Source organism: Mandrillus leucophaeus, unplaced genomic scaffold, assembly GCF_000951045.1.
Source record: "Mandrillus leucophaeus isolate KB7577 unplaced genomic scaffold, Mleu.le_1.0 Scaffold517, whole genome shotgun sequence".
NCBI classification, from domain to species: Eukaryota; Metazoa; Chordata; class Mammalia; order Primates; family Cercopithecidae; genus Mandrillus; species Mandrillus leucophaeus.
This window is the reverse complement of record NW_012105553.1, coordinates 621,453-633,852: the sequence shown is the minus strand read 5'-3', so window position 1 is coordinate 633,852 and position 12,400 is coordinate 621,453. Positions and strand designations below refer to the sequence as shown.

Below are 12,400 nucleotides of genomic sequence, written 5' to 3'. Positions count from 1 at the left end.
GGTGCTAAAGTGGGCCCTTCTGTTTGCGACTGCCCTACCAGCACAGTCCCTTGCTAGCAAATGCACATAGCAAGTTGTCCATTTTATAGCGTTCTGTGAAAGTCATATCACACTCAACTTACTTTTGAGTATGTTTCTTTTTCCTCCTGCCTGTCTCTCTAGCTGTATTTTTATGAAGTCCACAGTGCTTATGTACATCATTTTTCTAGAGGGGCATAGACACATTTTTCTAAGTAAAGGGGCACTTTATCAGGTTTTGTTGTTGTTGTTATTGTTGTTTTGAGCTGGAGTCTCACTCTGTCACCCAGGCTGGAGTGCAATGGTGCAATCTCTGCTCACTACAATTTCCACCTCCCGGGTTCAAGTGATTCTTCTGCCTCAGCCTCCGGAGTAGCTGGGATTATAAGCACCCACCATCATGCTCGGGTAATTTTTATATTTTTAGTAGAGACTGGATTTCACCCTGTTGGCCCGGCTGGTCTTGAACTCCTGACCTCAGGTGATCCACCCCCCTTGGCCTCCCAAAGTGCTGGCATTACAGGCGTGAGCCACTGCACCCGGCCTATCAGGGTTTTAAGGAAGCATTTGGCCCAAGTGAGTTTGAATTGTTAAGACACCGCACTCATATTCCAGGATTTGTGCTGAAGTCAGATCAGGAAACCCCACGAATGCCCTGCTGTGAGGTTTCTGGAAGTTTCCGTCGGATACTACCTGTCAGCATTGTGGAGCTAGCATTGACGGTCAAATATGTTGTTGGAAAGCAGGGTTACTTTCTATGGCAGTCACTTCAAAAACAGTGCTGCAGCCCCGAGGCCCCAGACACTTTTCCAACCCCAGTGCCCTGTGGCGTTCTCAAGCCCAGTCCTGGGAGTGACGTACTGGCGGGGCACAGGCTGGCCCACTTGTGTCCCGAGGGTGCCTCTTGGGACTTCATGGAGGAGTCCATTCCCTCTTGTGCTCTGGGTTGCTCCTTGCATCCTCGTGGTCCTGAGACTTGAGTCTACCTGGTATTCTCTCGCAGAGCCCACTTAAAAAGATCTTTATTTAGGAGGTAGGGTGGTCAAGGGACAGTTTTGGACACCAGCCCTACCGCCTGCCTACTGAGAAGCCTCAGTTGGTTCTTCTGCAAGCTGGGTATTCAGCACTTTTAAGTATCCTACCTTTAGATAAGGTGCTGTTATTTCAGATGAGAATTCTGACCCTGCACTATGGCTCCCACTTTGAGCACAGTATATTCCTGAAGGGGAAATGAAATCTGAGAAGAGACAGGTGGATTGGGTATGCACAGATGCAGCAAAGGGTGAAGCCGCTTGTGGGAGCTGGTTGCTTTTAACAGCCATGAGACACATCCCCCATCACACACCCACGTGGTGTGAGCTCCATTGAGTTGACTCTCTCTCTCTCTCTCCCCTCCAGCGCTGACCAGGCCCTTGACAGGTTTGCAATGAAGAAGTTTTATGATGACAAAGTTTCAGCTTTAATGCAGCCTTCCCAGAAACGGTATGTATACATCCCCAAAGCCAGAGTGAAGAGGTGAATGAAATTTTACATATAAAAATGCGAAAACAGAAGAGGCATCTCCTCTGTCCCAACACCTAAGTGGGATTCCTGGGTCATGCTGAAAACTATGAAGCGGGTGGTGGGGGAGCTTGTCCCTCCCACAGGTTAAGGACCAAGCCGTCCTGTGTGTCTGTGGTGAGAGAGCCCCCTATGCTGCTGGCTTGCACTGACAGGTAGAGGGAGGACTTGCTCCAGCTGGCATCTTCCTCCCTTGCAGGGAGTGAGTTTTGATTTCCATTATTATGTTGGAACTTGGTTCTGTTGGCTAGACCAGGGGTCAGTGAACTCTCTCTGCAACAGACTAGAGAGTGGGTATTTTAGGCTTTGCAGGCTGTAGGATCTTTATCGCAACTGTTCTAACATGAAAGCAGCCCTGGGCAATATGGAAATCAGGGAATGTGTCTACATTCCAGTAAAACTTTACTTACACAAACACATTAGCAGTTGCGTTTGGCCAATTCTTGTAGCTGATCAGTTCCCTGAGGCCACGGAGTATTTTTCTGTCATGCTGCCCATCTCTCCCTTCTCTACTTCTGGGCATGGCCCCTGGAAAGTGCTCAGTAAGTGATGGGGAATAGCCATGGGGTGCAGAACTTTCTCCTTTTGCTGCCTGCCCCAGCAGGCTGAGGTCAAGAACCTGAGCAGGGCTGGCTGAGAGGCAGTGAGAAGGACCCACAGCTGGCTCCCCATCCAGGTGCACTTCCTCCACAGATGGTGACACCTAGAGCCATGCAGGTAGCTCCATGGCATATTTCAAAGCCCACAGCAGGGAATTTGTAGGAGAATTGCCAAGGCTATTGCCAAATGGTGTTCCTCTTTGGAGACAGGTAGTTGCACACCCGGCCTTGTGTATGCAAGTTTTGATGCCTTGTATCTGTTTTCTCCAGTGCAACTGAGGGCTATGTCAGCAGACATGGGAGTAGACAGGCAGAAAGGGATTTCAAGCATCACCAGAGGCACCTTTTCCGTTGGTCTTGGTATTTCCAATGGCCTGGCTCTGTTTCTCTTGAAACTGGGTGCATGGGCTAGGGTGTGGGACCGTGGTCAGCAACAGGCCCACATGCAATGCAAGTTGCGTGCAGAAAACCCAGCATTTTATAAAATATTTTAGTTAAACAGTCACTTGGGTTTTTTTGTTTTTTTTTTTTTGTTTGTTTGTTTTAACCATAAAGTGTTATTTCTTTGTTGAACAGTTTCCAAAATCGTGACATTCATGTGACCTCCTGCATGGAAAATGAGGTATAAATAGGGAGTAACCCGTGCAGAATGCTTGGCACACAGGAAGTACAGCTGTCGTCTTTCCTTTTTTTTTTGTTCTTATTTCTTACGGCACCAGCAGCTTGTTTATAACATTAAAAGAATATGGGAAAAGGGGGAAGATATCTCCTCATTTTCTTTTTTTTCTTTTTTCTTTTTTTGAAACAGGGTCTTGCTCTGTCACCTAAGCAGTAGTGCAGTGGTGCAATCTTGGCTCACTGCAGCCTCAATCTCCTGGGCTCAAGCAATTCTCCCACCTCAGCCTCTTGAGTAACTGAGACTATAGGTGCACATCACCACACCCAGCTAATTTTAAAATTTTTGTGGAGACAATGTCTCCTAGATTGTGGTGGGAGGCTGTGTTGCCCAGGCTGGTCTTGAACCCCTGAGTTTGAATCATCCTTCTGCCATGGTTTCCCAAAATGCTGGGATTGCGAGTGTGAGCCACAGTGCCCTGCTCTTCTCATGTTCCCACGCCCAAGGTTTCCATGCATCCTTCCCATCATTGCACATTTGAAGCCAGAGTATTTGCATTTTTTAATGTTTGCTGGATTTAATTTTACATTCCAAGGTTAATCCCTCTGCTCCTGAGATTAGGGAAATGCCCCTTACTCCTTGCTCTTTTCCTTTTATCTTGACCAGAGCCTGCATGGAAAGATGCTCACCAAATGGTAATCGAGTGTGTAAACAACTGAGTGAATGCATAAGATAGATCTGGAGGAAAGTTTGAGACCAGAAGAACGTGTGATGACAGCTTGTATGGGAATAGGCTCTGTGATGGGAGGCTTCTCTGTTGTTCTGAATGGCCTGGGGAGTGGGATGGGTGCTCTGCAGGCTGTTTTAGGACTGAGCTCAAGAAATCATTTTAAAGTCACACTTGTAATAATCACTCTTGAGAATAATTAATTAGCGTGGAATTTGTGGCTGGGGAGCTCAGAAGTCTCAATAGCAACTCCGATGGGAGGTGAATCTTTGTTACCTTGCTTGTTACACTAAAACGCCATGGAGCAGTTGGCCCATGGAGCTGACCCATAAAACTTACATGTGTCCATGTAAGTTTTCTGTTTTTATACCTTCCTTGTCTTCAGCAAACCATGAGAAGGAGCTTGTTGACACCCCGGTGTGGCCTCCTGTTGGTGCTCATTACCACCATTGTGTTATTGAGGCACCCCTGAACTTCCTTACCTAAACTTGGAAGCCTTCCTCTTTGAGAAGTAGTTAAAAAGAAATACTGGGTGCGGCACAGTGACTCTAGCCTGTAATCCCAATTCTTTGGGAGGCTGAGACAGGACAATCCCTTGAGTCCAGGAGTTTGACACCTACCTTAGCAACACGGAAAGACCTCATCTCTATCCAAAAAAAAAAAAAAAAAATTAGCTGGATTTGATGGCACACACCTGTAGTCCCAGCTACTCTGGAAGCTGAGATGGGAGGATCCCTTGACCCCATGAGTTGGAGGTTACAGTGAGCTGTAATTGCCCCACTGCATGCCAGCCTGGATGACAGAGCTAGACCCTGTCTCCTCCTACCCCCCAAAAATCCTGGTATAGTTTTGGTTTATCATCAGCATCATGGAAATAATGTTAAAATTATTAATGTTTCTGACATCTCTTTTCTTTTCCACCTTTCCTTTCTTTCTGAGAGAGTTGAGACAGCAACACACGTTTCTTGGCCCTATCACTGAGTTAATAGGGAAAGTGACAGGAAGCCAGTTGTTTCTTTCGGGAGCTGAACTCTCCTGAGTGTTGCCTGTCAAGGTGACCCTGGGAGGCCCCAAGTGGGACTCACCTAAGACCATCAGTCATGTTGTCTATGCACATTTGGGTGTCTCTTTGAGGCAAAGGGAAGACAGACTAAACAAATGTCTTGGCATGCAGAAATCAGGATGTCCTAGAAATAATGCTATATAGTGTTACTGGTGGAAGGTATCAGAGTTACCAGCAGTGAATCCGTGAGGGTCTGCAGCAACCTCAGTTCTTGCCTGCTCGGAAGAAAGAATTTGACTGAGAAACATAAGGTAGAAAAAGAGACACAGGCAAGTTTCAGAGCCAGAGTGGAAGTTTTTTTTAAAAGGCTTTAGAACAGGAAAGAAAGGAAAGTACGCTTAGAAGAGACTCAAGCGGGCACATGAAGGTCAAGTGCGGTGTTCAACCTTGGTCCTAGACTTTATAGACTGGCCCACTTCCCACGTCTTGTGCCCCTTTCCCATGATTCTTCCCTTAGGGTGGGCTGCCCGCATGCATACTGCCCTCCTTTTGCTTGGGAAGTGAGCACATGCAGTGCGTTTGGGAAGTTGTACGCATGCCTATCTAAGGGTTTCTTCCCTTTTCTGGTGATGTGCCCTGAGAAGGTCATACTCTGCCATTTTGTCTGTTAATGCGTGTGCCCGAGAAGTTGTGTCTCCCTGGAGCCTGCGTTCAGTTAACAGTGCAATGGTCATGAACCATCAGGAAATGGCCTCTTCCTGGCACCGGCTGCCGGTGTATCACTTTCAGAGAGGCAATGTGGTAATTGCCGAACCGTTACCCAGCATTCCTAGTGGGTGTGGGAAAAGCCCTCTCCTGTCCTGCTCGTGCCTGTTTAACTCCCTGTAAAAATGGCACTATTTGGTTTTTGATATTTCTGTCATTTTGGACACAGTACCTCAGGTGCCTGAAGGGATACTTTAAAGATACAAGGGGAGTAGTTTTCCACATTCTCTAGAGGATGCGACTCCTCAGGTAGCCACTGAGAGGCTTCTGTAACCGACAAGTGGGTTCATTATTCAATGCCCAGATAGAGCTGATTTACCAAGACAGGGGAATTGCAGTAGAAAAAGTTTAATTCATGCAGAGCTGGCTGAAGAGGAGAACAGAGTTTTATTACTACCCAAATCAGTCCCCTGGAAAATTTGGAGGCTTGGGTTTTTCAAAGATATTTTGGGGAGAAGGGGATGGCTAGGGAATGGGTGCTGCTGAGTGCTTGGGGGTGCAGTCATAGGGGAAAATGGCCCTCTTGCCTCTGAGTCCGCTTCGGGGTGGGACCAGAGAACAGTTGGTAGGTCAGGTAGAGCTGTCAGTTGTCAGAAATGCAAAAGCCTGAATAGACACCTCAAAAGGCCAAACTTAGGTTCTACAATGGTGATGTTATCTCTAGGAGTAATTGAGGAAGTTGCAAATCTTGTGATCCCCGGAGTAATCTTTTAAGTCTATACCTTGGCAGAATTCAAGCTGCTTTCATCCTCTCAACGTGGTGGTCTTGCATTAGTTTTACAAAGGTTGTTTAGTTTTGGGCTATTATCATTTAAACTATAAACTTTACTTTCTCCTAAAGTTAGTTTGGTCCAAGTCCAGGAATAGCCAAGGGCAGCTAGGAGGTTAAAGGCAAGATGGGGGTTGGTTACATTAGATCTCCTTCACTGTCATACTTCTCTCACTGTTAAAATTTTTGCAAAGGCCATTTTACTTAATGCCCCTGTGGCTTCACCCTGCACATCCTCCTTGCTGCCCACAGCCTGCGGAAAAAGGGTGACCATTCCTCAGGGAGCTGCACACTTTGCCTGGGCCCAGACATCCCCTCTGAATCACCACCTCTGTGGGCAAAGCCACCTACACTTTGGAAGCATCCCTCAGGAGAGCAGAGGCTGTGACAGATATGTTGTGTTCTACTCTGACCCTTATGCCCATGCAACTGAGTCATCTTTGCAGCAATTCCAATGTGTAGGTCTCATTATTCTCCCCATTACACGAGAGGGAAGGGAATGCTCAGCACAATGTTAAGTAACAGCCCAGGCTTGGCTCACACCAACAGGTGGCACGGCTCACCTTTCCTGGCCGGTGGGTGCTGCCCCTGCAGGCGTGGCTGACTCTGTGAGTGCTCGGAATGTAGAATGAGTAAGCTGTTGGGAAAGATGTCCTGTGACGATGGTTCCTGCTGCTCGGAAAAGTAACATTTGAATGCCGATTTTTATGCACCCACATTTTCAGACAGATTTAAGCTTACGTCTAGTGCAACTCAAATGTTTAGGGAGATTTCTGGAGATTCCAAATGGAAGTTTTTGCTATTAGAAATGACTGTGAATAATGCAAGGGGCAAGTGAAAATTTCAAGCTGTTTTATGTTCGTTTGCTTACAAGTTAAAAGCAATCCTTTAGTTTTTAAATTGTAACTATAGCAATGGGAAAATAATGGAGCTGTTTTTGTAAAGTATCTGGTTTCTAATCTTTCCAGCTCTGAAAGCTGTGTTGACTAAGTAGGAACATTTTATTTTGGATAAGGCTGTTGGGATGGTCTTTAGAGGGCATTGGATACCCTACCATTGATTCATTTATATCTACCTTTAATGCCACAGATAAGTGCCACGTATACGAAGTTAAAGTTGATCCTTATATCTACCTTTAATGCCACAGATAAATGCCATGTATACGAAGTTAAAGTTGATCCTTTCCATAGTTGGCTGGATAAACTAATTGTGCAATTCTGTCCTATTATGTTCGTTTCCCCTTCTTTTCTTTTCTTTTTTTTCTTCGAGACAGGGTCTTGCTCTGTCGCTCAGGCTGGAGTGCAGTGGTGCAATCTAGGCCCACTGCAACCTCTACCTCCTGGGTTCAAGTGATTATCATGCCTCAGCCTCTTGTGTAGCTGGGATTACAGGCGTGTGCCACCATGCCCATCTAATTTTTAAATTAATTAATTTTTTTTGTAGAGACAGGATTTCAGCATGTTGGCCAGGCTGGTCTCAAAACTCCTGACCTCAGGTGATCCGCCCACCTCAGCCTCCCAAAGTGCTGGGATTATAGGCGTGAGCCACCGCGCCTGGCCTCCCTTATTTTCATCCATACCTGAATGTTCTTTTCTTTGGTACTGATGGTAGTTCTCTAGGAAGTCACTCACAAACTCAGTGCTGCTACCTGTGCCTGACTATCTGTCTGCAATCTCACAGCATTCACTACAGCTTATATTTGCAGTGAACTTTGTTGTTTTTATAAGACGTTGCTATTTTTTAAAAAAATGTTTTTTAAAGGCTTGCTTTTATTTGGGATTTTGAACAATATATATATTTTTTAATCTTAACTTATTAAGAAAGCATGTGAAGGAAGAAAAATAACTGCATTTACCTTAGCATTTTATGTCTTTAATTTATCTGAAAACATGATGCATAAAAAGTTGGTTTCTATAAAGGTCAGATGAGAATTATATTCCAAGAGGTTACTTTTCAATTGGTTAAGCTATCACCTGAGCAGCCCTTTGTAGACGGACCTGGGAAGTGATGACCGTTGAGAGCTGGTTTTGGGGAGAAAACTCTGGAGTCCTGGATCCTAGGCAGTGGCAGCCTCTTCCCTTCCCCTCTGACCACCACTGGGCTTGTGGCCCTGGACTTTGGCCTTCTTTGGGAGCTTGTGGCAAAACAGAGTTCTTCTGCCATCAGCTTGGCCCTCCTTATCTGAAGGAAATACTTCTCGTGCTTCGTCTGGTGGCAGGGGCAACAATTCCAGCCAGGCCACATCAGCAGAAATGAAGTTCTGTGACCACAGTATGGGACAATACCTGTTTCAGGGAGAGGCTGTGGTTTCCCAGAGGACGGCTGTCTGCCTCTCATAGGACCTCAGCGCTAACTCTGGGCTCAGCTGCGTGGACACCTTACGCTGCCGTGACCAGGAGCCCCGCAGGCCCAGCGCTCCAGAGACTTCCATGTTTGCATGAAGTCATAAAACCAACATCGACTTCACCTAGATACCTGGTCCAGGTGCACATGGGGCACTGAGAACACCCACAGGGAACAGGGTTGTCTTGGCCGCGTGGTCACTGCAGAACCGCCCGAGCACATGGCCAGTCGGTGAGGGACTCAGTGTGCCACTGACAAACCGGACGAGCTGAGGAAGCTGATTTCCCAGTGTCCAGGGCTGCCCCGTGCTGGAGGGAGGGCAGAACTGCCCCAGAGGAGGTGACTCAGGCCCCTCACTTTTACTCAAAACCAGGGAGCCAAAGGACCCATGAAATCCACAATGCGTAAAATGTGCATGATTAAAAATACACGATTCATGCATTCCTCTGCCTACGTACAACTGAGGGTGAGAAGTCTTGTTGCCAGGGTAGAGAGTACCCTGCAGGGGAGGCGTGTGGGAGCCGCCTGGCGGTCTGGTCATCGGCCTCACAGGGTCCCCACGTCTCCAGGCTGATTGTCTGACCTCTGCCACTCTTACTAGGTTTTGCCCTGTTCTGAGAGAGCAGAAGAGAATTTTGCTGCCAGGAAGATGGAAATACTGATATGCCCTGTTTCTCACTGTGAATTGTAACTAAACTGAAGCAAACTCGCTTTTCTAACATTTTCCTAGTGGGTGGACTATAGATAGGGTTTCCCTTTTTTTGGTAATGTTTAACAGAAATCTTCTCTTGTTTAGTTTGTTTGTATACAAATTTAATTGCTTGAAAAAGGGACTGGGTGTGGATTGCCAGCATAAGTGAGAGATTTTTTTTTCTTAACACAGATAAGGTCCGTGATGGCCGTTTCTGGCTTAGGGTAGGATGGTTGTAGGTGCTGGCAACACAGTCACCTGCCACTTCCTGCCTCAGTCTGCTGTGGCAATAGAGATGCATAGATTGTTAAATATTGTGGGGTTTCTGGTTGGTTGGGTCTTTCTTGCAAAGATTACAGTACTTTGGTGGAGACAGATGTGGAAGTACAGATTCAATGCAAGGTGTTGAGGCTACGGTGGAGGTTGTGTGGGTGCAGTGGCCATGGTGAGGGACCTCAGGGCAGGGGCCGCGCCAGGCAGGGCACCAGCAGGCAGGACAGGCCAGGGAAGCGTCAGAGAGCTTGGCAAGCCTCCGGCTCATCTTCCTGTCACTGCCGCCACGTCATGCCTCATGAGGACCTCGGCGATCAGATGCTGCTAGTGTAGAAGCTTCCCTCTTGACCATCAAATGCTTATGGAAGTTGTGTGTGGTCAGTGTTGGAAGTATGAAGCTGACGCCTAGAACTCAGGAAGGCTGATGACCCACGTGGCCTTCACCTTTGGAGCTGGGCCCTGAAGAGAGAGGGACAGCAGGAAGGAGAGCCTCTTATCAGATGTGGCGTGGAAGGCTGTGGGTTAGGAGGGGAGTGTGGACTCCAGCCTTTTCTTAGGGCTCCTGAGTGTGAGCAGAAGGCAGCAGGTGCAGTGAGTGGTTCTGGGCCTCGATCACATGACCCTGCCGTGGATGAGATGCTAGTGACAGAGCACACGCTCACCGGTGTGCCAGGCCTCTGCTTCCTGCTGCTCACCAGTGGGGGTCATGATGGTCTGTGGCCTGGCTTTGCCTGGCGATTGGTTCAGTGGACAGGCACAGAGGTCATTCAGGTGTGGGATGCTCAAGCCGAGAGGCCGGTTGTGCCTCGGTGTCCCTGGTGCCTGCTGCGCGGGTGGGAAGCCATCAGACCTGTGGGCGCAGCACCATGCTGAGAACCCCTGGCTGTGAGCAGTGGACCGGTTCTCTCCCAGAGCCCCAGACCCAGCCGGGTTGTGTTTCTCCTTGAGTTCCCTTCTCAGCAGGGGCTGAGGACACTTCTGGGAAGTCTAACCCAGCTGTCCTTTCGCAGGTATGTTCAGTTCCTCAGTGGGCTCCTGTCCGGATCGGTGAAAATGAATGCCTCCCCTCTGTTCCTGCATTTTGTCATCCTACACGGCACCCCCAACTTTGACACAGGTGGAGGTGAGTGTCCTCCATGACGTGGCACCTGCGATTGGCTGGCCCAGACTTGGGGCTGCTCCTGGGCCTCTCAATTTAGATAAACCTCTGCTTTCTTTCTGAGAGGGTCCCGGATCTGCTCCTCTGCCTCCCTGGCAATTGACTGTGTCCCCCTTCTGTGGTTAGAGCGCCGTGTTTATGTGGTTGGGCCAAGTTATTTAATCAGGGGAGGGACAGGCGGCCAGCAGGGGGATCAGAAATACCCTTGTGTATATTCACAGTGACTCGGGTAGACAAGCATTGTTCTGGGCTGCAGCTCTGGTGGGTCAGCTGTGCAGTTGGCCTTGAGGTCACAAGCCATGGAAGAAGCCCAGTAAGAGAGGCATGAATGTGACCCTGGTGCATCTCATGAACCTATCTCCTCCTTCTCCTTTAAAATGACCCCACAGGAAAGCACACAGTATGTAGCTGAGAGTGAGGACCCTGAGCCCTCCTCCCTATCCCACTTAGATAAACACAGCACATGACTGGGGATCAGGGCCCTGTTCCCACATCCCCGGTTACCCAAAGGTGCACAGAGCATATGGCCGAGGATCAGCAGGGCCCTATCCCTCCTCCCTAGTCCCATGCAGGAGCACATGGCACATGGCTGAGGGTCAGGGCCCTGTCTTCTCCTTCCCAGTCCCATGCAGGCACACACAGCACATGGTTTGGATTCAAGACTCTGTCCCTTCTTGCCAGTCCCATGCAGGTGCTTATTCATAGGTTTCTTTTGTCTCTGAAGTACATCTGTGCCTTCAGGTCCCCCTGGTCATCACGGCCAGAGTGACCTTGCCAAGCTGCTAGTTGCTTTGGAAGCAACCTGGCTTCAATTCAGAAGCCTTTGACACCCTTTGGTTAAAGGTCAAACTGTGTTACTCTGCAGGCCTCTAAGACTGGGTCTGGCCTTTTCCTGCAGCAACCCTGTGGCTCCATGCACTGCCTTCCCAAACCTCAAAGGCCACAGGTGCAGTCTCCTGGTCTCCTCGTCCCTTTCTTTCTTTCTGTTTACCAAATTCCTGTTTGTTCTGTACCAGTCATGCCTCTACAGACAGTTGTGTCTTTCTTTCAGTGTGCCGGCCCTTTCTGAAGCTCTACCAAGCCATGCAGCCTGTGTACACCTCCGGAATCTAGTGAGTGCTGCTGCTGCTGCTGCTGTGGGATCTGGACAGCTCAGGGAATTGCAGCTGAGCCTCAGTTGCCTGTCCTGCAGGAAGAGGATGGGAGGGTTCAGGTCAGAGAATGCCAAGAAGTCAAAGAAGAGTCCAGAGGGGAAAACACTGGGGTGTCCTGTGCTTCAGCATCATGCCTCTGCCCTCCCTCCTGCCCTGCACTGCTGTCTTTGGGCTGTCACACCAGTTGGCTCCATTAAGGGACATGGGAGCTAGAGGGCCCATTTGCTTTTTTGGAGTATGGGGAGAGAGGGCCATTTGCTTTTTGGAGTATGGTGGCCCCTCGGTTTTCAAGGGGAATTGATCCCAGAACCCCTTTTGATTACCCAAATCCGAGGATGTTCAAGTGTGTTTTATAAAACGGCATTGTCTCGAACTCCTGACCTCAAATGATCCACCCGCCTCGGCCTCCCAAAGTGCCAGGATTACAGGTGTGAGCTACTGAGCCCCTGGCCATCATGGTGAAACCCTGTCTCTACTAAAAATAAAAGAATTAGCCAGTCGTGGGGTTGCGCACCTGTAAACCCAACTACTCGAGGTGGAGGCAGGAGAATCACTTGAACCTGGGAGGTGGAGGTTGCAGTGAGCCGAGATCGCACCACTGCAGTCCAGGCTGGGTGACAGAGCAAGAGTCAAAGAAAGAAAGGCCAGGTTTGGTGGCTCATGCCTGTAATTCCAGCACTTTGGGAGGCGGAGGTGGGCAGATCACAAGGTCAAGAGATTGCG

General features: G+C 48.6%; 1 protein-coding gene across 1 annotated transcript in view; it reads left to right on the top strand.

Moving 5' to 3' along the window:
* The window catches only part of TNS3 (tensin 3), a 330,636-nt gene that overhangs the window by 180,166 nt on the left and 138,070 nt on the right, over positions 1-12,400 (top strand). The window contains exons 11-13 of the mRNA XM_011996485.1: positions 1,417-1,500; positions 10,375-10,487; positions 11,575-11,635. Of these exons, the coding sequence (XP_011851875.1) occupies positions 1,417-1,500; positions 10,375-10,487; positions 11,575-11,635 (258 nt within the window). The remainder of the gene's footprint in view (positions 1-1,416; positions 1,501-10,374; positions 10,488-11,574; positions 11,636-12,400) is intronic.